Source organism: Mauremys reevesii, linkage group 20 (genome assembly GCF_016161935.1).
Source record: "Mauremys reevesii isolate NIE-2019 linkage group 20, ASM1616193v1, whole genome shotgun sequence".
NCBI lineage: Eukaryota > Metazoa > Chordata > Testudines > Geoemydidae > Mauremys > Mauremys reevesii.
The window spans coordinates 33,097-57,954 of NC_052642.1; the positions used below are offsets into that span (position 1 = coordinate 33,097).

Genomic DNA, 24,858 nt, shown 5'->3' on the forward strand with positions numbered 1-24,858 from the left:
GGATGGTCCTTGCAGGGATCGGGTCTTGGCCCTACGCGATTTAACATTTTCATCAATGACCTGGAAGAAAACATCAAATCGTCACTGATAAAGTTTGCAGATGACACAAGAATTGGGTGAGTGGTAAATAATGAAGAGGATAAGTCACTGATACAGAGCGATCTGAATCACTTGGTAAACTGGGGAGCAATCAAACAGTATGTGTTTTAATATGGCTCATTGTAAATGAATACATCTAGGAACAGGACGAGGGACTCTATCCTGGGAAGCAGAGACTCTGTAAAGGACTTGGGAGTCCTGGTGGATAATCAGCTCAATGTGGTTCTGGGATAAATAAACAGAAGAATCTAGAGTGGGAGTATTTGGCACTGGTGTGGCAACTGCTGGGATCCTGGGTCCAGTTCCGGTGCCCCAATGCAAAAAGAATGTTGATGAATTGCAGAGGGTTCAGAGAAGAGCCATGAGAATGATTAAAGGACTAGAAACCATGTCTTATAGTGATAGGGTGACCAGACAGGACAGGGGTTGGGGGTAATAGGAGCCTATATAAGGAAAAGACCCTAAAATCAGGACTGTCCCTATAAAAATCAGGACCTCTGGTGAGAGATATAGTGAGAGACTCAAGAAGCTCGATCTATTCATCTTAACAAAGAGAGGGTTGAGGGGTGACTTGATTACTGTCTATAGGTATCTCCCTGGGAAACAAATATTTAGTAATTGGCTTTTCAGTCTTGCAGAGAAAGGTCTAACATGATCCAGTGGCTGGAAGTTGAAGGTAGACATTCAGACTGGAAATAAGGCATAAACGTCACAGTGAGAGTAATTAATCATTGGAAGAATTTACCCAGGGTGGTGATAGATTCTCCATCACTGACTGATTTTGAACCACGATGGGATGTTTTTCTTCAAAGACCTGCTCTAGGAATGATCTGGGGGCAGTTCTCTGGCTTGTGTCAGGCAGGGATCTGACTAGATGATCGCAGAGGTCCCTTCTGGCCTTGAACTCTATGAAGCTAAGAGTGAGGAGCTGCCTAAACCAACCAATAGGAAATGCGGAGGAGAGGGATGTGGCCTAAGCCCCACCCCTAAAGGGAATTTGGTATCTATCTCTACTTGGGAACACTTAAATAGTCATTGGAGCAGAGTTTTGACCCCAGGTCTCCCAGTTAGTACCCTAACCACTGGGCTAGAGACAGTGGTGTAGTCGAAAATATGAAGGTCCTGGAATGCCACTAAAATACTGATTTTCTTCAATATGAATGATAGAAATTCACATTTTATTTGTCTACTGAATTTCTGGTACAGTAATCCTGGGCTAAACCAGGCATGGCTGGAGACAGGCCAGCTGTCCAAAATAACAAGGTATTGGATTTTTTTTTAATTGTACACCCCCCCATAGTAGCTATTCAATTTATTTTAAATGTTGAAATCATTGTGCTGAAATGCCATTACTGTGTATGCAATAGAATACAATAGAAATGCCATTACTGTGTCTACAATAGAATATGTAAAAGATATAACTCTAGACAGTAGTGTACAGTACAGTGGTAAAACCCAATGAATGCGTAGCACGTTTTCTTTTTACTTTAGCCTATAGGCTAATGAAAATAGAAAATAAATCATGCTGCTGCACTACAGACATTACTGTATCAGGCTGAAATAATAAAAGTTTATTTTAAATGTAGCTAGTAGGCTACACAAGTAACACAAAATACATCAAGGCATAACGGGCTGGAGTAGCAAAGGCCTGCTGTAATGCATTGATCTAATTTTTACAAGTATTTCCACAAAGCGTCTTTCTCCATATTGTATTTTCTGTGTCTGTGAATCAGAGGGAGAACAAGGATGTCTGAGCCAAGTTCTGGCACAGCTGAGAGGATGCCACATGGAAAATGAAGGGCCATGTAGCTTGCTAAATGTGAGTGATGACGTATGCGGAATAAGCCCTTGCTACATTTCCATTCACAATCATAGTCATGTGGCTGAGGGTATGGCTACACTTGCAGCTGTACAGCACTGGGAGTTAAAGCTGTCTTCGTACAGCTGAGTAGGGAAAGCGCTGCAGTCTGTCCACACTGACAGTTGCCAGCGCGCTGTCGTGGCCACATTTGCAGCATCTGCAGCGGCATTGGGAGCGGTGCATTATGGGCAGCTATCCCAGCGTTCCAAGTGGCTGCAACGTGCTTTTCAAAAGGGGGGTGGTGGTGACAGGAGCGTGGGGAGAGAGAGAGGGATTTTTGGAGCCAACACTGTGTCAGCAGCTGCCTTGCAAGTTCCAACCCCTCCCTAGCCCTCTCTGACTCACTGAAAGTGAACAGCACCTCTTTGTTTTTTCCTCACAGACCAGATAAGCAGCCGCCGAAACGGACCCTCCTCCCCCTCTATTCAAGCAAACACTAGCTGTGGGCCTTCCAAAGGGAGCCCTCTGCCTCTGCTCATTTACAGCAAACAGGAGCTGGGTTTGTTTTTTTAATAAGCAGCTCCCGGAGCCCAGAGTTTGCAACAAAACAAAGAGCGGAACCTTCACTTAAAAGGATTATGGGAAGCTTCCGGAGATCAGTCACTGCGTACTAAGGTTATTCCCTGTTTACACTAGTGCCCCAGCGCAGCAGCAGCAGCAGCAGCACAATACTCTTTATTCCTCTCGGGGAGGTGGAGTACAAGCAGCGCTGTAGCCAGGGAGGTACAGCGCTGTATGTGCCTTGCCAGTGTGGACGGGGAGTGAGTTACAGCGCTGTTGGTGGCTTTATTGTGCTGTAACTCTCAAGTGTAGCCAAGGCCTTAGATAAAGTGAAAAGGAGGTAGGGCAGCTGTGTAACCAATCTGGTCTGTCACTGACAGGAATTGTCAATGCCTAGCATGACTTTCTTGATTATACTGGTCAGAAGTGCCAGCTGAGCTGAAACCACTGCTCAGCTCCACGCGTGTGATTTCATGCAGCATGGCTGAGTGTGAACGTGGATTTAGGCCTTGGCTACACTTGAGAGTTACAGCACAATAAAGCCACCAACAGCGCTGTAACTCACTCCCCGTCCACACTGGCAAGGCACATACAGCGCTGTATCTCCCTGGCTACAGCGCTGCTTGTACTCCACCTCCTCGAGAGGAATAAAGAGGATTGCGCTGCTGCTGCTGCGCTGGGGCACCAGTGTAAACAGGAATAACCTTAGTACACAGTATCGACTCATCCCACCCCCATTTCTGGCTCAGGTTACAGCCTCAGGTACTGACCCTCACCTAAAGTCATCCCCTGCTCTCCCATCCCCCATGCAGACAGTCCCAGTAAAACTAAACACCATTTCCAGATCAATCCATCCTCTCCCTACAGCGTCACAGGGCTATAGATAACAAAATGAAATTCACCAAAGACAAATGTGAGGTGCTACATTTAGAGAAGAAAAAGCAAATGCACAGATACAGAATGGAGGATAACCAGCTGAGAAGGATCTGGGAGCTGTGGTGGATCACAACCTCAGCATGAGTCAGCAATGCGATGCTGTTGCAAAAAAAGCAAATGCAATTGTAGGTTGCATTAACAGAGGGATAGCCAGGGCCGGCCCAGACGCCAGCGTGCCTGCGCGCTTAGGGCGGCAATGAGAGCCGCGGGGGGCGCGCTGCCTGTCGCCGGGAGGGCAGCAGGTGGCCCGTGGACCTCCCACAGGAGTGCCTGCGGAGGGTCCGCTGGTCCTGCGGCTCGTGGACCTCCCGCAGGCATGGCTGTGGATGCTCCACTGGAGCTGCGGGACCAGTGGACCCTCCGCAGGCATGTCTGCAGCAGGTCCACTGGAACCGCGGACCAGCGACCGCCAGAGCACCCCGCGGCGTGCCGCCTGCTTGGGGCGGCAAAATTACTAGAGCCGCCCTGGGTATAGCATGCAAGTCATGGGAGGCGATAGTACCACTCTACTCAGTGCTGGTTAGGCCTCAGCTGGAGTACGGTGTCCAGTTTTGGTCACCAATGTCTAGAAAGGATGTGGAGAAACTGGAAAGGATCCAGAGGCGAGTGACCAAGGTGATCAGAGGATGGAACACAAGCCATAAGGAAAAAAGGCTGAAGGAACTGGCTATGTTTTGTTTGGAAAGGAGGAGATTAAGGGGGGACTAGATAATGGTCTTCAGATACTTGGAAGGCTGCCATAAAAAGATAGAGAAAAGTTGTTCTCTCTTGCCACAGAGGGCAGGACAAGAGGTGATGGGGTCAAACTACAGCACAGCAGATATAGATTAAGCCTCAGGAAAAACTTCCTAACTGTAAGAAGAGTAGGACGATGGGAAAGATGCCTAGGGAGCTTGTGGAAACTCTTTCGCTGGAGGTTTTCAGAAGGAGGCTGGAGCCATCTGTCCAGGGTGGGTTAGAAACAAGAAGTCCTGCATTGTTGCAGGGGGCTGGACGAGCTGACTTTGCGATCCCTTCTCACCCTGTGATTCTATGAGTGCTGCTGAATAGCACCAGGAGAGCGTTTCGGCGTGTTCCGGCTCGAATATAGCACTGGCTAAAGTCACACTCTCTCTCTTGGCCCAATGACTATACCCCGTGGGAGACTGAGAGACCCCTCAGGCCATGATGGGGACACACGGCACTCCTTCCCTTGCTGCAGGGGCTGGTACTTACGGCCAAGGGGGAAGCGCCGGTCTCTCAGAGAGCTGATGCCGTCGCCGAGCCGGCTCCTGCAGCCTGCTGACCAGCTCCCAAGGATCTTTCTGAGGTGTTGGGCTGGGATGTCAGCATCTTCCACATCTCCGCAGCAACACTGCAAAGGGAGAGAGCCAGTGGCACCCGATCAGAGCCCTGCCAGCCTCCTGCACCCTCGGCACTGGCACGCCTGCTGGGTCTCCTCACCGGCCGGCCCTTTGTTGCCCTCCTGCTCCTGCAAGGACCCCGTTGGCTGGTGCAGGTTACATGGGGCCAGGTCTGAGTGTCAGCCACAGGAGAGGCCGAGGGATGCCGTACAGGGTTTTGCAAATTGGCCTGTGTCCAGGGCAAGCCAGCCTGCAAAACCCTCCAGGAGAAGCAGCAGCTCTGCAGGAGCAGGAGATCTCTGGAGGGTTCTGCACTCCCCTGTCTCTGGCAGCGGGACCAGTCCGGGGGACCCAGAGTGCAAGTGGTGGTAGCCGCAGCCCCGTACCTGTCACATGACCGTGAGCAGCCCAGCAGGGTTCCGACCACCTCCTCGCTGAACCGGTAGCCCAGCAGGAGAAGGGCCCTGCGCAGCTCCTGCCGGGCAAGTGGCTCGCTGATGGAGTCCAGGTGGTTATAAATGCTCCTCACAGCCTCTGACATCTGGAAGGGAAATGGGGAGTTGGGGGCCTTGGCTTCCTCGCACGGCTATTGATCTGGGGAGCCAAGGACCTGCTGCACCTGAGAGCCATCTGCCCTCCCAGAACCTCTTCACCAGCCCCAGGCCTAGAACACAGCACTAGTTCCCAGCCTATCGATTCATAGACTGCAAGGCCACAAGCGGTCATGGTGATCACCTAGACCAGGGGTAGGCAACCTATGGCACGTGTGCTGAAGGTGGCACGTGAGCTGATTTTCAGTGGCACTCACACTGCCGGGCCTGGCCACCGGTCCAGGAGATCTGCATTTTAATTTCATTTTAAATGAAGCTTCTTAAAAATTTTCAAAAATGTATTTACTTTATATACAACAATATTTAGTTATTTATTATAGACTTATAGAAAGAGATTTTCTACAAACATTAAAATGTATGACTGACACGTGAAACCTTAAATTAGAGTGAATAAATGAAGACTTGGCACACCACTTCTGAAAGGTTGCTGACCCCTGACCTAGACTGACCCCCTGCATTTCACAGGCCAGAGAACTGCCCCCCAATAATGCCTAGCATCCAGAGACAGAGTCTCCCACGGATGGGCTCCCCAGCACAGTGTTCTCACTGCAGCTCTTACCCTCCACCAGCGGAGGCCAGGAACCTCCAGGATCGTATGCAGCATGTTCCTGGCCGTCACTGCGTCATGGACGCTGGAGTCTCTCATGCCGTCGATAGCAGTGAGGAGAAAGTCCATGCCTTCAGACGGCTCCAAGTACTTCCCATAATTCTGAAACAAACTGCTAGTGAAACCCCTTTGCTGCCCAGCGGATACGGTCAGTGGCCTAGCAGCCAGGACTGGCCCGGCCAGGAGTGCAGGCAAACCCCACTCTTCCGGGACAGGCCTGGCTTACTGCACCTGGGCAGCACAGTACCCAGCCAGCAATCGGAAGCTGTCATGCATGGCAGAGGCCAGCGTGGCAGTGCACGGGGGCACAATACTGCGCAGCACGGATACACTGTCTAGTGCTCAGCAGGGGCTGGCGCTCATGCGCAGATGCAATGATGCCTTTATTGCATTAATCTCTGAGGAAGCTCCCAGAAACCTGACAAGGAGCTGGGATCAGCTTTGGATGAGCCCCATTGCATCTTGGGATGTGTCATGTAAGGAGGCATATTGGGCTGCATTAGTAGAAGCACTGCCTGCAGATGGAGGAAGTGATTATTCCTCTATTCGGCACTGGTGAGGTCACACATGGAGTATTGCGTCCAGTTTTGGGCCCCGCACAAGAGAAAGGATGTGGACAAATCAGAGAGAGTCCAGCAGAGGGCAATGAAAATGATGCGGGGGCTGGGGCACATGACTTGATAGCAGCCTTCACTACCTGCAGGGGGGTTCCAAAGAGGATGGAGCTCGGCTGTTCTCAGTGGTGGCAGATGAGAGAACAAGGAGCAATGGTCTCAAGTTGCAGTGGGGGAGGTTTAGGTTGGATATTAGGAAACACTATTTCACTAGGAGGGGGTGAAGCACTGGAATGGGTTACTTAGGGAGGTGGTGGAATTTCCATCCTCAGAGGTTTTTAAGGCCTGGCTTGACAAAGCCCTGGCTGGGATGATTTAGTTGGGTTGGTCCTGCTTTGAGTAAGGGGTTGGACTAGATAATTTCCTGAGGTCTATTATTCTATGAGGTGGAGTGGGCCATAGGCAGGTCTCTGTCCCAGCTGGATGGGGTTAGTCTGTCCCTTCCCCCTGACTCCTAGGGTGTTAATTTCTGACTCCTGATAACTCTGGGCACAACAATCCCAGGAAGCACTGACTGTAGTTACCAATGTGATATTTCTGGTGTTGGTGACCCAGAAGGCTGTCTCAACTTGACTGTTCTTGAGGATCTGCCGATACTCTGCACCGAGCTTCCTCAGAATTTCAGCTGACCCAGGGAGGGGAAACAGACAACAGGCAATATAAATCAGACCTTCGGTTAGCAAACGGGAGTTTTGCAAGGAAGTTTAGAGAGGGTGTGTGAGAGATAAGTACATCTAACAAACATACTGTAAACTCAGGCCAATAACCTGTTCCCCCATCCCTCCCCCAAACTAAACAAACTAAACCCCCTGGAAGAGTAAAAATAAACCAGGCAGAAGGGCAGCAGCAGCGTGGGGCTCTCCAGTTGATTGCACTGAATGCAGCATGTACGATTACCAGCCCTGTGGGCAGGTAGCATATGTGGGCATTTGGCCCAAGGAGCTACTGGCCATCGGAGACCAGGAGACCAGAGGGGCTGAACTGGTGGAGCCAAGGGAGACAGTGAGGTACATAGAGGAGACTTTTAGGGATGCAGTAGAGTAGTCCCACCCCCAGTCTGACAGCCTCTGTGCTGCTGAGGAGGGTGAAAGTTTCGGGGAAGGAGAACATCGAGCTGGGGCAGAGGGAGACGATCCCATAGTTGGGACCCACCTTCCAGATGAAGTCATGATGTCCTCTCACACTGAGGCTACCCCTCCTAAGGCGGGAATCCCACTTACAAAGAGAAGCCAGGAAATAGTAATGGGGGATTCAATCAATAGACATATAAACAGTTGGGTTTGTGATGACTGGGAGAACCGCATGGTAAATTGCCTGCCTGGTGCAAAGGTTGCAGCTATCACGAGACATCCAGACAGACTTATGTGCAGTGCTGTGGTATGTAGCCTAGCGTTTAAATCAGCCTCTGTATGAGATAGCTAATGTGAGAGTGAATTTTAAAAAAGTCTCCAGATGTGATCCCTGGTAAGCCTGACTTCAGTACCAGGCAAATTGTTGAAACTATAGGAAAGAACAGAATTATCAGACACGTCGGTGAACACAATTTGTTGAGGCAGAGCCAACATGCCTTTTATAAAGGGAAATCATGCCTCACCAGTCTACTAGAATTCTTTGAAGGGGTCAACAAGGATGTGGAGAAGGGTGATCCAATGGATATAGTGTACTTGGACTTTCAGAAAGCCTTTGACAGGGTCCTCACCAAAGGCTCTTAACCAAAGGAAGCTGTCATGGGATAAGAGGAGGTTCTCTCATGAGTCAGTGGTTAAAAGATAGGAAGCAAAGGACAGGAATAAATGGCCAGTTTTCACAGTGGAGAGAGGTAAATAGCGTGGTCCCCAAGGATCTGTGTTGAGACCAGTGTAGTTCAACATAGTCATAAATGATCCAGAAAAAGGGGTAACCAGTGAGGTGGCAAAATTTGCAGATGATACAAAATAACTCAAGATAGTTAAATCCAAAGCAGCCTGCGAAGAGCTACAAAGGGATCTAAAAAAAAAGAGGGACTGGGCAAGAAAATGGCAGATGAAATTCAATATTGATAAATGCAAAGTAACGCACATTGGAAATCATAATCCCAACTATACATACAAAATTATGGGGTTTAAGTTAGCACTCAAGAAAGAGATTTTGGAGTTATAGTAAATAGTTCTCTGAAAACATCCAGTCAACGTGCAGCGGCAGTTAAAAATGCAAACAGAATGTTGGGAACCATTAGGAAAAGGATAGATAATAAAACAGAAAAATATCATAATGGTTCTATACAGTGGTGAGCTGGAGCCGTTTCCCACAGGTTCCCAAGAACCGGTTGCTAAAATTAGACCTCCGTGGAAAACCGGTTGTTAAAGGGCCAGGAGGTGGGCAAAGAACTCCGGTCCGCGGGCTGGACCATCCTGTTGCTCCCAGGATTCCCAGCTGGGGAGGCTGAGGTTCCCTGGCCCTCCCCGCTTCCCACCAGCTGCAGCGTGGCCAGCCACCGGCACCAGCTGGGCAGCTCAGCTGAGCTCGGGAGTCGTCCTGCTGCCGCTTTTTGAGTAGCCCGGCAAGTGTGGGGGGGAAGGGGGCTGCTGCAAGCTCCAGGGCTGGCCAGAGGGGAGGGAAGGAACAAGTGGGGCAATTGGCCCAGGCCCTGCAGGGGCCCCCGGCCCCACGAGGATGTCTCCCCCGGGCTCTCCCCCGCTTCCCCCACCCCGCAGAGCCGCAGCATGGCCAGCAGCTGGGCAGCTCAGCTGAGCTCCTGAGTCGTCCTGCTGCTTTGAGCTGCTGGCAAGGTAAGGTACGAGGGAGGCTGCAAGCTCCAGGGCCGCGGGGGGGAGGGCAAGTGGGGCAATTTGCCCCAGGCCCTGCAGGGGACCCCGGACCCTCCTCTGCTTCCCTCCCTTAAATCAGAACTTTTTATAGGGAACCGGTTGTTAAGATTTTGGCAGCTCATCACTGGTTATATATAAATCTATGATGCGCCGAAACCTTGAATACTGCGTGCAGTTCTGGTCGCCCCATCTCAAAACAGATATACCAGAATTGTAAAAGGTGCAGAGAAGGGCAACAAAAATGATTAGGGGGATGGAACAGCTTCCATATGAGGAGAGATAAAAAAGATGGGGGGCAAGTCTACACTTCAAACACTGTATCGCCATAGCTGCACTGGCGCTGTAGAGTTTACGTGAAGATGCTCCTATGCAAACAAGCTCTTAATCCACCTCCCTGAGAGGCGCTGGCTAGGTGAATGGGAGAGGTGCTCCTGCCGACAGGGGTGTGGATTTTTCACACCCTGAGCAATATAGTTATAACAATATAGGTCTGTAGTAGAGACCTGGGACTATTTCATTTAGACAAGAGATGACTAAGGGGGGATAAGATAGAGGTCTATAAAATCATGACTGGTATGAAGAAAGTGACTAGGGAAGTGTTATTTACTCTTGCACATAACAGGAGAACTAGGGGTCACTTTATGAAATGAAGAGGCAGCAAGTTAAAAACAAACAAAAGAAGGTATCTGTGCACACAATGCACAGGCAACCTGTGGAAATTGTTGCCGTGGGATGTTGTGAAGGCTAAAAGTATAATTGGGTTCAAGATAATCAGGGCATGTAACCCCATACTCTGCATGTCCCTAAACCTCTGACTACCAGAAGCTGGGACTGCATGTCAGGGGATGGATCACTCAGAATTTCCCTGTTCAGTTCATTCCTCTGAAACATGAGGCACTGGCCACTATCTGAAGACACAATACTGGGCTAGATGAAACATTGGTCTGACTCAGTATGTCCATTCTTATGTGAGTTATGAAGAGTAGAATATGGATAGAGGGTAAACATCAGGGTAAACTCCATGGCTTGCAGGACTAAGGATAATAAGGAGGATTTCTTTAAAAAAGTGTATTAGGAACAAAAGAAATCGTAGCAGTGGTGTAGGCTCATTACTAGATGGAGACTGTTTAAAAGGTTGCAGAAAAGGTGGAAGTGTTTAATAAATATGGTTTTCATGTTGGAAACCCCATGTCAGTGTATTTAGGAAGGACAAGGGTCTCCAGTGCTCTTACATTTTAGATGCAGCATGAAGGAGTAGAGGTGGCGAAGTCCTCCACAGCCGATTGGCAGATCTCCTGCTCCTGCTCCGCACGGCACAGAGTGAGACACCCCACCAGCTGGCCCAGGACGCTGAACTCCTCCACTTCCTGACGGAGAGAGGAGCAAAGGGAGTCACTCACCCCTGCAGACCTAGCGCAGCGAGTCCCCCTGGCATTGCCCTAGCAATGGGTTAGAACAGGGGGAGGCAGAGGCCACCGCAGAGAGACTGGAGACAATGAGAGCAGGAGGAGCTGTGGGGCCCATCACCAGGGGCTGAGGAAAGCTCAGCAGGGACGGAGAAATCTGGGCAGCAAAGTCAGCAAACGTTACCCCCGAGTGGGGACCCAGGTAACAAATGAACTAGCGTCCAGTCTCCATCTCAAGGGCAAGTTCCTAATCCCAGCCCCTTCTGCCATCCCCCTCCCTTCTTTGACCTCAGGCCCAGGAGCTTGGGGTCACCTTGGACTCCTCTGCTCTGCATCCTGCCTCTCTCACTCCATCCTGGAGCTCCCCAGAGCCCTCCCTTTCCGCGCTGCCCCCAGCCTGCCTGCTCTCTCCTGCCGGCTCTCTCCTGCAGCCTTGTCCTCTCGTCTCCCCCTCCTGCAGCCCCTGCACTGGCTCCCTGCTCTTCCCCACCTGGCACCAAGCCCCTTGCCCTCCTCTCCCGGGGTCTGCACAGCCTCCCCACTCCCACTCCCCAGTTCTCTGGCGCCTTTGGCCCCGCCCATCCCTTTCACTGTGTCCCCTCCCACCTCCCTCATTCTGTTCTGCTGCCCCAGCCTCTGGGGCACATCATCCGAGCGACCCTCCAGCTGCCAGAGGAAGCCCTTCCACAGGGGGGATGGAGCATCTGGAGCAGCTCAATGGCCCTGAGCATGCAGAGCAAGGGGCGTTCATCTGGCAGCCTGGCAGGAGCTGATGCCAAAGCATCCCACAGGCATCTGACAAAGGGGGTGAACAGACACCTGGGTTCGGAGGCTGCTGTCAGGGCAATCCTGTGTAAATGCATTGACCCTGCAGAGCAGACTTTGGTGCTAGGGGAACAGCAGGGAGAGTCCTTGGAGACAGAATGATGGAACTCGACCCAAAGCCCACTGGAGTCAGAGGAAAGACCCATCGACATCAGGGCTCGTTAGATTGGACTCCTACTGAGGATCTTGCTGAGTCACTATTCTAGGCCTGCATTTTCCATGCCAGGGCGTGCTGCACCGCGAGGCTGTTCAGTGTAGTTAGGAGGTGGCCAGGGTCACAGGCTGCTCACCTGGAATTTGCACTGAGACCCCATGAATTCCATCAGCCACCTGATCCTTCCCACTGCCCTCAACCGCTCATGTACCTCCTTGGATGTGGTCCAGGGGAGCAGGACCTGAGAGAAACAAATTGGGACAAATTGCTAAGGAGAAGTACCAAAAAATAGTCCAAGCACATAGGGAGAAAATCAGCAAGGCAAAGGCAAAATGAGTTCTAACTGTCAAGGGACATAAAAGACAATCAGAAGCAGCTCTATAAATGCATTAGGAGCAAGAGAAAGACAAAGGAAAGTGTGGGGCCACTACTCAGCAGGGAAGGAGAGCAAAGAATGGATGACACAGACAAAGCCAAGGTGTTTAATGCCTTTTTTGCTTTAGTTTTCACTAAAAAGGTTAATGACGACTAGATGCTTAACACAATATTAACAACAAGGGGGCAGGAATACAGGCTAGACTAGGAGAGAACAGGTAAAAGACAATTGAGGTCAGTTAGATGTATTCAAGTTGGCAGAGCCTCATGATATTCACCCTAGATGGAGCTAGGCAAAGAAATCGCTGAACCTTTAGGAGGGTTGAGGTCCCAAAGGACTGGAGAAGAGCAGACACAGAACCTGTCTTCAGAAAGGGGAACAAGGAGGCCCCAAGGAATTATAGACCTGTCAGCCTAACTTTGGTACCCAGAAAGATACTGAACAAGTTATTAAACAGTTTGTAAGAATCTAGAGGAGATAATAGGGTAATAACAAATAGCACCATGCCAAACCAATCTAATTTCCTTCTTTGACAGGGTTACTTGCCTAGTGGATGGAGGCAGGCAGTATATGATGATGTATATGAAGTTTAGTAAGGCTTTTGACACAGTCCCACAAGACATTCTCATAAGCAAACTAAGCCAGTCTGATCCAGATGAGATTACTATAAGGTGGGCGTCCAACTGATGGAAAGACCATACTCAAAGAGGAGTTATCACTGACTCGCTAGCAAACTGGGAGGGTGTCTCAAGTGGGGTCCCCCAGGGGTGTGCCTGGTCCAGTACTAATCAATATTTTCATTAAGAACTTCGTTAACAGAAAAGAGAGGATGCTTGTAAAGTTTGCGGATGACACCAAGCTGGGAGGGGTTGCAAGCACTTTGGAGGACAGATTAGAATTCAAAATCAGCTTGCTAAATTGGAGAGTTGGTCTGAAGTCAACAAGATAAAATTCAGTCAAAACAAAAGTGACGTAACACACTTAGGAAGGAAAAATGCATAAAAACAAAGTGGGGGATAACCGGCTAGGTGGCAGTACTGCAGAAAAGGATCTGGGAGTTATCATGGATCTCACACTGAATATGAATCAACAGTGTGATGCTGTTGTGAAAAAGGGAAATGCCATTCTGAATTGTGTTAGCTTGGAGCTCTGTGTCCAGTTGCAGGCACCATGCTTTAAGAAAGATGTGAACAAACTGGGGCCAGTCCAGAGGACAGCGACAAAAATGATCAGCAGTTTAGAAAACCTGACCTGTGAAGAAAGGTTGAACGAACTGGGCATGTTTCATCTTGAGAAGACAGAGGGGGCACCTGTAACAGTCTTCAAATACGTTAAGGGCTGTTATACAGAGGATGGTGACAAATTGTTCTCCATGTCCCCTGGAGGTAGGACAAGAAGTAATGAGCTTAATCTGCAGCAAGGGAGATTTAAGTTAAATATTAGGGAAAAGTCTAAGGGTGGCTAAGCACTGGAACAGGTGACCTAGGAAGTGGTGGACTCCCATCATGGAGGTTTTAAAAACAGGCTGGACAAACACTCAACAGGGACAGTCTAGGAATGCTTGGCCCTACCTCAGTGCAGGGGTGGAGTAGATGACCTCTTGAGATCCCTTCCAGCCCTGCACTTCTGTGATTCCTCTTCCCAGGTTCTGGGATCGAGGAGACCGAATCTCTGTCAAGGACATTTCCTCTTTGGGAGCACAAACCACCCACAGAATCTACTTCCTGTGGCCCCAGAACTAGAATGTTGGGGAATCTAGCTCCGGCTCTGGCCAGGTTGGTGGGGCCCATGGTGAACCTGTGGTGGGGCCCACAGGTTCACATGAGGGCTCAGTGGAGAACACAGCAGATCCCGTATGGGGTGGGCGCTCTCCACCCCACCCCATACAGACGTTTTTCAGATATAGTGGGGCACTTGGCCCTCCAGCCCAAGAACCTTTGTAGAGAACGTACTCTGAGGAGCCAAAGGCACGGGGGTGTCCCATGCTTGGGATTAAACAGAGCCTTGGTCCCTGAGCCCCACCCCAGCTACAGGACTAGTCCCCTTCCTGCCCCCACGCCTCCAGACCTTCACGATGTTTTGCAGCACCACAAGGTTGGGCTCCTTATCCTCACACACCAAGGCCTTCAGCATCTCATCCATGGTTTTCAGCGTCTGCATGCAGAGCAGAGGAGAAACCAGAGCAAGTGGAGTTACCCAGCCAGGTGATGAACCAATGCCCTGGCGTGTGACACCCCCCCAGGTCATAGCAGCCCCTGGTATTACAGCTCACCACTCACTTGTACCCGCAGGGGACCTACTACAAACTCCTCCTGGCAACAGGGCCCCACCTGTCTTTGCTCTCCCCAGAAAGCCCACTGCACACAGTCTATCCCACTGGGAGAGTCAGACAGGACTCCACATTTGGAGGGCAGATTTCCAGCCAAGCTTCGGCTCCCCTGGCCTATGTGCACCTGAAGCAGCCGATCTCAGGCCTGTGCCCCCAGCCACGCATGGGGGATGAATGTGCTTGTAAAGGGAGTGTCTGTTCCCCACTAATTGTCGGTGCATGTGAAGGATAAATGCCTACTACTGCTACCCTAGGAGGGAGTTACTCCTTTATCTGGGCCTGTGCTTTGGGGCCTGTGCTTTGGTGCTGCAGGTCCTGCGCTGAAGTCCTGTCGGGGAGCTGTGATCATTACACTCTTATGCCAGTGCCAGGTAACCCAGGGGACAGTACACGAGCGAGTGGCAGGATTCCCACTCGGTTTAGGACGGCTCAACATGGCCGGTTTGGGGCTTACTTTGGTGTAGAGAGCAGCCTCCACCTCCTCCATGGTGTGTGCTGGAGGCAGGGAGAAGATGCTGGAGAAGCAGGTGGTGAGCAGCCTGGGTCGTGTCAGGAGCCACACCGATAGCTTCACTTTGCTAAGAGAAGAGACACATGCGGATTTGGGGTCTGAGGCGGGACTGATGTGCTAATATTGCCCTCAGGCTCCCAGGACATGGAAACACCTGCGGGGGCTCCAGCTGGCGGGTGGCAGATGAGAACAGGCCAGGGGGTGGTGGAAGGAGTTGGTGCTGCCTTCTCCCATACCAGCAGGCAGGGACTTAGTGTAGCCTGCAGCTGTCTGCTGTGACCCCACCAGCACTCACCGGCTGGGGCAGAGATCGCTGTGCTTCACCGAGAAACAACATCCTGCAAATGGCATGGACAGGAGACTAGAGCCTGCTGGCACCAAAGCGCCTCTGAACCCAGCGGCCACAGTGCAGAGGAGCCTGCCAGTCCTGCCCCGCTGGGGGCAAGAGACCCTCCCACCACAGCCGTCTGCACTGCGGCTGCACAGTCCAGGCCAGCACAGAGATGCTGCATCAGCCCGCTGCCGGGCAGAACCGAAGCAGGGATCTAAGCTCTGCCCCTGCCCATTGCTCTCAGCCTGCTGGACAGGGCACACAGCTGTGTGCAGGGGGGCAGGAAGGTGGGGACAGCCCAGACAGCATTAACCTCTTCACCCCCACTGCCAGAGCATGGCCCCAGCACATGCAATGAGGTGCCAGGTGACTACTTGAGCTGCCCCTGCAGGACAGAGCCGCGCCCCTCGTGGCAGGCGGCAGCCAGTGAGGAACAGCTACGCCCAGTGCTGACGCAAATCCCGCCCCCTCTCACCCCCCCGCAGAGACGCAATCATGGCCAATGCCGTTGCCTGCCCCGTTGTCAGGAAGCCAGTGCTCAGTGGGGAGAGTTGCTCCAGCTCCTGCCCCACCTCCCCTTCCCATTCCTGGGGAACTAATTGAGCCAACAGCGAGAGCCCAGCTCCAGCCCGCAGCATCCATCACCTTCCAGACGCCTGATGGGCAGGCTTCTGGGAAGCTCAGAGCAGGGCACTAGCGGCACTGAGAGAGTCCCCCATGGCACAGGCAGTGCCAAGTGCCAGGGCTCAGCCTGCCCAGCCTCTCAGCCACTGGGAGTCGCTGAGCTGCCAGTGTGACGCAGCTGGCACTGACTCCAATCGCTCCGCTCCAGCAGCACCTAACTGCCCCTCTCCCCTCAGAGGGGACTGGTCCTGCCTCCCACGCCACCTCCCCAGATCTTCATAAGGCCACGTGGAGAGGTCACCAGGCACCGAAGGATCCTCCACCACCTACCCACTGGTGCCAGTCCACATGCACCAGCACCATCATCTGGTGCCACATTTCCTGGGGGAATCAGAAGATGGGGGAGGAGCAGAGGGGGGAATGCTCTGGAAAACTGGCCATGCCAAGTGGCTGGCATGTCTGGCTGCATGTAGCACTGGCTGGGGCTGGGCCGGGCAGGCTGGGTACCTCAGCTTCATGATGGCGAGCATTGCTTGCTGACGCATCACGCCGGTCAGGGAGTCGACGGACTCGTGATCAATCAGCTCCTGAGGAGACAATGTGGGGAAATGCCAGCTGGGCTCCAAGCTCCTGCAAGGCTCCGACAGGGGAGCAAAGCGCAGGGCCTGCAACACGTGGGCTCAGCAGCCAGGTCGTCCTACTGCAGGCTTGATGGTGTGCAGGGCTCCAGCCAGGGAGCGCAGTGCAGGGCCTGTGCTCAGTGTCCCAGTGTCACGCGCCAGTGCTCTGCAAAGGCTCCATCAGCATTATCACCCAAGGACTCCACCTGAGATCAGGCCCCCTTGTGCCCGGTGCTGCACACACACAGTGAGAGCCAGTCCCTGCCCCAGTTCGCTCACGAGCTAACTAGACGAGACAAGGCATGGGAGGGAAATTGAGGCACAGAGGGGGAAGTGACTTGCCCAAGGTCTTACTGCAGAACTGGGAGTAGAACCCCGGTGTGCTGAGCCCAGCCCACTGGACCACCCACCAGCCCACGCTGTCCCACGTTCAGGGAAGGGAGGTTAGCTCTGGAAAGCTTTCTGCAGGTGCTGGAGAGCAAAGACTTTCCAAATCTACGGAGCAGATTTGTTGCTAGTTCCCTAGTGGGCACTGACTGCGGAGTGTTGGGGCTCTGGGCAGGGAGACTGGCGTACACAGAGCGACCTGGTGACTTGGGAAGCTGGGTGCAAGGGAACAATCTACATTTCAATACAGTTATATGTTTAGGAACAAAGACGGCAGGCCACACCCACAGCATGGGGGGCTCTAACCTGGGAAGCGGTGACTCTGGAAAAGACTTGGCAGTCATGGTAATCAGCTGCCCATGAGCGCCCAGTGCGAAGTTGGGGCCAAAAGGGTTAATGCCATCCCAGGATGTACAAACAGGGCAATCTCCAGTTGTTAGAGAGGTTATTTTCCCTCTGTATTTGGCACTGGTGCGACCGCTGCTGGGATCCTGTGTCCAGGTCCGGTGCCCACAATTCAAGGAGAATGTTGATAAATTGGAGGGGGGTCAGAGAACAGCCCCAAGAGTGACTGAAGGACTGGGAAACATGCCTGATAGTGAGAGACTCAAGGAGCTCAATCAGTTCAGCTTAACAAAGAGAAAGTTACAGGGTGACTTGATGACAGTCTGTAAGTACCTACAGGGGAAGCAAATACTGGATAATGGGCTCTTCAGTCTGACTCGATCCAATGATTGGCAGCTGAAGTTCGACAAATCTGCAAAGATCTCCAGGCCAGTCACTAAACCCGCCAAGTAACACAGCCCCAGTGTGTGTTTTACTCACCGTTATCTTCTCTACTAGCAGGACTTGGTCCATAAAAGCAGGCAGGCTTCTGAGGCTGCTGATGGAATCCAAGAACTTGAGGTTCTTGGCCTCGTCCTACGCCCCGCAGAGATTAGACACAAATAGGAAGGTTAGTGTGGAAAGGAGCTGCCAGTGGGAGAGATGTCAGAAAGCTTCCCCCCAGTGCTGCTCAGGCTTTGATATGCCAAATGGCAGAAGGCCATTCATCCGGCAACAGGAGTGACTATCTGGGGAGGTCAGGGCAGCTCTGTATGAAACCGGACCAGAGAGGGAGCAGATCTCACGGGGTAGGTGTCCAGAGAGGAACTGCAACATGGCAGCTAAGCAGCCAGACAGTGTTAGCAGGGGCTTGACAGAGTGGGAGGAAAATCTGGGTGGGACACCCTGACACCCCAATATTCGCCACTGTCATGTCATTAGGATATGTTTTGTACAAAGTACATATTGTAAGGTATTTTAAAAGTCTTTATCTGCTAGACATTAATGTCTCGTTGGATTGTATGTCCTATCGCTGTATGTGCAGTTATGAAGTTCAGCTATGTATGTGTTCCTGAAACACGTTGTGAGGTTCAAAACAGCCTATCAGATACAACAGTAAAAATGCCAAACAATGGCTTCTTGAGGAAATGCACACAAACAACATAGAAACCTCTTCGAGATAACGCTACACAGTGGGAACTGTTGGACCCAGGTCGCAGCAAAAGAGTTTTCCAGCAGGTGGGAAGAGGAGATAAAAGGGGAACAATGACATCGGGGGGACCTCACGCTCCCTGCAATAAGACACCTGGAAACACCTGAGGGACAAAGATTGAACTATGAGAAGTGATGGTCTCAGGCTGAAGAGAGATTCCTAACCTGTGTAAGAAAACCTGGGAAATCCAAGCTGCACAGCAAAGAATCTTAAGAATCTGCCAGCCTGCGAATTTGCTAGTGTAGATCCTATCTATCTAGTGTGGAAAGCTTAGTTTGTATGTTGTGTTTATTTACTAAGGTAATCTGCTTTGTTCTGTTTGCTCTCTTAGAACCACTTAAAATCTACCTCTTGTAGTTAAGAATCTTATTTCTTGTTTATACCATAACCCAGTTTGTACAATTAGTAACTGGGGGGAGGGGCAAAGAGTTGGGCATGCCTCTCTCCACATCAAGGGAGGAGTCAAATTTCATAAAACCTTTGGGTCTGTACTCCAAAGGAGGTGGGCACCAGAGTACTGGGACAAGCCCCTTCAGCTGAGTCTTCCCAGAGCTGATCTCAGGGTCTGTGTCTTTCTGCAGCTGGGTGTGGCCCTGCCTGAGTGTATGGCTGAAAGTGGCTTGTGAGCTGAGCCCAGGGCCGCCCAGAGGATTCGGGGGGCTGGGGCAAAGCAATTTCAGGAGCCCCTTCCATAAAAAAATAGTTGCAATACTATAGTATCATGTATTTGGAAATGTAAAAAATAACCAGTGAAATACATTCAAAAATTAATTTTTAATAATTTGAAAATACACCTCTACCTCGATATAACGCTGTCCTGTGGAGCCAAAAAGTCTTAGCGCATTATAGGTGAAACCGTATTATATCGAACTTGCTTTGATCCACTGGAGTGCGCAGCCCCACCCCCCGCAGAGCACTGCTTTACCGCGTTACATCCGAATTCGTGTTATATTGGGTAGTGTTATATCGGGGTAGAGGTATACACGAAATACATGATTTTAAAACATTCAATGCTTTAATGTGTGTGTCATAACTATAAAGGGAAGGGAACTTCCCTCCTGTGTACAATACTCTAAAATCCCTCCTTGGCAGAGACACTAAAATCCTTTTACCTGTAAAGGGTTAAGAAGCTCAGGTAACCTGGCTGACACCTGACCCAAAGGACCAATAAGGAGACAAGATACTTTCAAATCTTGGGGGCGGGGAGGAGGCTTTTGTTTGTGCCCTTTGTTTTGGTGGTGTTCGCTCTTTGGACTAAGAGGGACCGGACATCAATCCATGTTCTCCAAATCTTTCTGAACAAGTCTCTCATATTTCAAACTTGTAAGTAACAGCCAGGCAAGGCGTGTTAGGTTTAACTTTGTTTTCTCAACTTGTAAATGTTCCTTTTTGCTAAGAGGATTTACCTCTGTTTGCTGTAATTTTGAACCTAAGGCTAGAGGGGGTTCCTCTGGGCTCTATGAATCTGATTACCCTGTAAAGTTATTTTCCATCCTGATTTTACAGAGATGAGTTTTACCTTTCTTTCTTTAATTAAAAGCCTTCTTTTTAAGAACCTGATTGATTTTTCCTTGTTTTAAGATCCAAGGGGATTGGATCGGTGTTCACCAGGGACTTGGTAAAGAAGTTTCTCAAGACTATCTAGGGAAGGGAGTTAGTATTTAGGAGTGGTGGCAGCAAAACCAGATCTAAGCTGGTAGTTAAGCTTAGAGGTGTTCATGCAGGTCCCCACATCTGTACCCTAAAGTTCAGAGTGGGGAAGGAACCTTGACAGTATATATACATTTGCAATTACATAATGGGCTGTCGCTGGGGGATGGTGATGGTTGGTGCCAATGGGCCGGCGCTGCCTGGGGGTGGCGCTGCTGTTGCCCAGGGCTGGGTGGGGAGCTGGGCTCAGGGTTGGGGGGGCCTGTCAGGAGGGTGTCCAGCTCAGAGGGGCTTACCATGCTGCTTACTCCCACCTCCCCACTCTCCCATAGCCTCAGAGCGCGCCGCATCCAGGAGCTTTCCTGGCCCCTGGACAGCACTGCAGCAGCCTGGCTCCATCGGGACCTGAGCTCACAGCCCCGCCCCCTTACCATGTGGCTCTGAGCAGGAGGTGCTCAGGCCACGCAGCTCTGAGTGGGAGGAGCTCAGCCCCGCCCCCTTACCATGCAGCTCAAGCAGGAGGAGCTCAGCCCCGCCCCCTTACCACGCAGCTCAAGCAGGAGGTGCTCAGGCCCCGCCCCCTTACCATGCAGCTCAAGCAGGAGGTGCTCAGGCCCCGCCCCCTTACCATGCAGCTCAAGCAGGAGGTGCTCAGGCCATGCCCCCTTACCATGTGGCTCTGAGCAGGAGGTGCTTAGGCCCCGCCCCCTTACCATGCAGCTCAAGCAGGAGGTGCTCAGGCCATGCCCCCTTACCATGCAGCTCAAGCAGGAGGTGCTCAGGCCATGCCCCCTTACCATGCAGCTCAAGCAGGAGGTGCTCAGGCCATGCCCCCTTACCATGCAGCTCAAGCAGGAGGTGCTCAGGCCCCGCCCCCTTACCACGCAGCTCTGAGCAGGAGGTGCTCTGGCCCCGCCCCCTTACCACGTGGCTCCAAGTGGGAGGAGCTCAGGCCCCGCCCAAGCCACGCTGCTTTAGCTCTGTCCAGGGCCATTCCTGGAGGCGGTGCGCTGAGGCGCCGGGGGATGGGGGCAGGCAGAGGGAGCCTCCGGCATTCTCGTGGGGGCCTCTGCGTGGCCCGGGGCCTGGTGCAAATTGCCCCACTTTTCCCCCCCTTCTGGGTGGCCCTGCCCAAGCCCAGGAAGACAAGGTAAAGGGGGCCCAGGCTGGCAGAACAGGCGGGCTCAGTGGTATCCCGATACATCAGGTGGCACCTCAAAGGGGCTGGAAATTGAAAGTAGACAAATTCAAACTGGAAATGTACGTTTTTAACTGAGAAAGTAATAGACCATTGGAACAACTGAGTAAGTGGCATGGTGGGTGACCTTTTGTAACTCAAGGCAGGACATTTTTAAGATGCTTTAGTTTAAACAGGAATTATTCGGGGGCTGGTCTCTGGCCTGTGTTATACAGGAGGTCACAGTGGTCCCATCTGGCCTTAGAATCCATGCGTCTCCCGGAGAAGGGCGGATGGTGCATGTGGACAGGGCACTAGCTGACAGGTCAGAGGAGGGCTCTTAGTACCTGTTCATTGCTCGTTAGAAAGGCGTTGATGTAGTCCAGGGCCTCTTTGTGCTCCCAGTCTAGCCTCCTCAAGCAGGCGTTACAATAGACTGGTGAATCTGATCAAAGACAGAGCGGTGGTAATACCTGGGTCTGCCAAGCTGCAGGCTGGGTGACAGAGATCTTAGAGAAAACCCTTACCCTCACTCCCGCCCCAGCAGGAGCAGCCCGATGCACAGCAGGGTCTGGCACAGCGATTCCTGGATTCCCCACCTCTTTGCTGCCCAGCCCAGCAAAGATCCAGTCAGAGCCCTGGTTCCCAACAGCCACCCCACTTCCCCGCCCAGCATGCAGGCTCAGTCTGGGGATTTGGGGAGCGTCACATCTGGAAGGAGGGATGATGTCAGGCTATGAGTGGTGTCCCAACTCTCCAGGCCATTGCTGGAGGGGGCAGAGGGACTGGCAGTGAATTGGTCTGGTCCTCGTGTAGGAGAGGGAACAGTTGCCCAGTCTGTGTGAGAGATGGGGACCCAGAGCCTGCCCGTTCTGCTTGTTCTGACTGCCTCTCCTGCCACCAACAGCCAGTCAGAGCCATCGGGTGTAACCTGGGCAGGCACTGGGCTCCCATCGTCAACACTCCCCCCCAAATGCCCTGTGCTGGGACATGCAACAAAGGAGCCAGCAGATGGGGCTGCAACACCAGGGGGCATCTTATGCTCTGGCCGGTGCCCTGCAATCCTAGGCTTTAACAACCCACCCTGCACCAAGTAGCCCCTTCGACGGGTGGAAAATATCTTCCAACCCTGCAGCGTGACAGATCAGGGTGGGCGATTCAGTCAGTCTCCACCCCATGCTTCAGCTGCCGTTTCTAATGCCCCAATCAGCTCTAGAGGCTGCAGCTGCTGCCAGCAGGAGGGCCATTCCCCTGCCGGGTTTTCCTGTCTCTCCATCTCATGGCAGCCCAGAGCAGTACAAGGTCTATGGACCTTCTCCCCAGTGACACCCTAGTCCTGCCACCCAACCCCAGAGGCCAAGCCCCACCGCAATGCAGGGCCATGGCCCCGGCCATTTCTGCAGCCCCCTCCGCCCACCCAGGAGGCGCCCACTCACCGGCACGGAAGGGCTGAGGCACACACAGCTCCTGCTTCCGCTGTGGGCTCTTTCGCCAACTCTTCCGTTGGGGAGGTTCCGTCTCCTCCCAGGCACGGATGGGCTTTGAGGGGGCCTTGGGGACTTCCTCAGCCATCCTGCAAGAAGCCAGGACAAGGCATTGCTTGTGAGTGACGAGAGGCGACTGCCCCGTTCAGCATCAGGGCCAGCCCAATTATTTCTGTTCCACCAGCGCCTACAGATGCCAGCTGAGATCAGGGCCCTGTTGCACCAGGTGCTGCAGACAATCCCTGGCTAACAGGGCTCAGACTCTAACTAGCCAAGGCAGCCAGCAGGGAAACAAGTGAAGGGATGTGCTCAAAGTCACCCAGCCAGTCAGCAGGACAGGCAGGATTAGAACCCAGGTCTCCTTATGCCCAGCCAGCACCCCATCCCGCAGGCCAAACGGCCTCCCTGGGTCACTCCCACCTCTCCTTCTGCTGGTTCACAAGCTGCACAGCAGACAGGCTGGATCCAGCCACTCAGGATTCTTCCTGCCCAGGGAAATTACCCTAATCCCTTCCCCCAGGAATATTGGGGCCATGGCAGTTCCCAGGTGGGCGAGGCCAGGGGGGTGGGGCAGCTGGGGCGGGCTCGTGAGCAGCAGGAGTTGCTCACACCCCCCCGCCCCGTGAAAGGGCAGGAGCAGAAGGTGGGAGAGCAGCAGAGAGGCTGGTACCTTCTCTTCCAACGTGCCCAACCTCAATTGCATTTATCCTGACCACCCCCTGCAGGGCAGGGCCTGGCTGCTACCCCCCACTGAACAGACAGGGAACTGTGGCACAGAGGGAATAAGGGACTTGCCCAAGGCTACGCAGACTATCTCTGGCAGAGCTGGGAAATGGCCATGGGTCTCCTGGGTCCCAGGCTGGCACCTTCTCTTCCAACCTCTTGCCCCCTTTGTCCCTGGTTCAGTGTGAGCTGAGAGAGCTCTCTGGGGCACAGGAGCTGGCTTGTGCCCAGATGGAACAACGTTGCCTATTGCACAGATCTCACTTTTCCCAAACATTGAAAATGCTGCTAAAACCATCCCAGGGCCCGCCAGGATCCCTGCAGCTGGTCATTGCAAAGTTGTGAACTGTTCCCTGGCCTCCCAGAGTGGGGCAGTGGGAGAGGGTGGGGCTGGCCCAAGGCCCTGCTGGATGGCGGCTCATGTGTCTGGGGTCCCAGTGCTACAAAGCTGTGTGCCAGGGGCCACGCTTTCTGGGGGGTTCACGGCTCATCTCTCCAAGGCCTGGGTGGCAGCAGCCGCTGGAAAGCATCCCAGGCCTGATTCCCCCCATGATGGGTCTCCTAAATGGCCCCTGCTCTGGGGGGCTCTATTCCTCACTCAATGTCTCCTGCTGACTCTCCAGCAGCTGCACGGCAGGTGTCCTAATGCAGCCCTAGCCCTGTCCAGAGCTCAGGGGCACTGTCCTGGCATCGGACTGTCTTGGTAAATAGAACAATGGCTCCTGGCAACCTGAGAATGCCTGTTCCCCTGGCATCCTCAGTGCCATTCCCTATGGAAGTGATGGGGTCAGCAAAGGTGATGGAGGTGGTCAGGCCTAGCTCGCTAATGACATTCCAGGTGCAGGGGGCGAGGTGCAGAGCCAGGAGGAGATTGGGGAGGCAGGAGTGGGACATTGTGATGTGGCGCGGGCGGGAACTAGCTCCCCACAGCTGAATGCTCCGCAACACTGGCGGATTCAGATCCAAACCTAGATCAGGCTCCAAATTCACAGCTGGCCCCTCCCCCCGATCCAGAGCGGCTGAGACTCCAGCGCTCTGTGGAAGAGACCAACAAACACCAGATCCTGGGGTGGGCTTCCCCCAGAGACAATCTCATGCTTGGAAGGAGATGCCCAGAGCCGGCAGCTCCACCACTCACGCCGCAGCTGCCTGGGAATGAGCCAGGATCAGAGCATCGGATAGCGCGCAAAGCCCAGATCAGCACCCCCAGGCCTGCGAGGGACCCGCACCGTCTGGGGGTGGTTGATTTCACCAGAGAGGGAGCTTCCCACAGACTCTCCAGCTCCCTCACCTCTCATGCTTCTTCCCATTTGCCTTTCTTCACTGCCACATGGACCAAGTTGGC

General features: G+C 52.7%; 2 protein-coding genes across 2 annotated transcripts; both read right to left on the reverse strand.

Annotated features, from left to right (window-relative positions):
• Positions 1-4,636: 4,636 nt before the first annotated feature.
• Positions 4,637-6,047, reverse strand: LOC120387530 (maestro heat-like repeat-containing protein family member 7). Its single transcript, XM_039508443.1, has 3 exons — positions 5,911-6,047; positions 5,127-5,281; positions 4,637-4,751 (listed from the first exon to the last, which is right to left on the reverse strand). The coding sequence occupies exons 1-3, from the start codon at positions 6,025-6,027 to the stop codon at positions 4,637-4,639; spliced, it is 387 nt and encodes a 128-aa protein (XP_039364377.1). The 5' UTR covers positions 6,028-6,047.
• A 4,567-nt stretch (positions 6,048-10,614) lies between these two features.
• On the reverse strand, positions 10,615-24,355 carry LOC120387531 (maestro heat-like repeat family member 5). The gene is made up of 9 exons (XM_039508444.1): positions 24,112-24,355; positions 22,743-22,879; positions 21,654-21,751; positions 17,768-17,863; positions 16,443-16,522; positions 14,924-15,047; positions 14,208-14,294; positions 11,901-12,005; positions 10,615-10,746 (listed from the first exon to the last, which is right to left on the reverse strand). Exons 2-9 carry the CDS (start codon positions 22,876-22,878, stop codon positions 10,615-10,617), a joined length of 858 nt encoding a protein of 285 aa, XP_039364378.1. The 5' UTR covers position 22,879; positions 24,112-24,355.
• Between the last annotated feature and the right edge of the window lie 503 nt (positions 24,356-24,858).

Coding starts and splice junctions, on each gene's coding strand:
- LOC120387530 (XM_039508443.1), bottom strand. CDS start 6,027: ATGGACTTTCTCCTCACTGCTATCGACGGCATGAGAGACTCCAGCGTC. Junction 5,282..5,910: donor CTGGCCTCCGCTGGTGGAGG/GTAAGAGCTGCA, acceptor TTTCCCTTCCAG/ATGTCAGAGGCTGTGAGGAG. Junction 4,752..5,126: donor TGCTCACGGTCATGTGACAG/GTACGGGGCTGC, acceptor CTCCCTTTGCAG/TGTTGCTGCGGAGATGTGGA.
- LOC120387531 (XM_039508444.1), bottom strand. CDS start 22,878: ATGGCTGAGGAAGTCCCCAAGGCCCCCTCAAAGCCCATCCGTGCCTGG. Junction 12,006..14,207: donor TGCTGCAAAACATCGTGAAG/GTCTGGAGGCGT, acceptor TGTTTCTCTCAG/GTCCTGCTCCCCTGGACCAC. Junction 10,747..11,900: donor GGTCTCAGTGCAAATTCCAG/GTGAGCAGCCTG, acceptor TCTCTCCGTCAG/GAAGTGGAGGAGTTCAGCGT.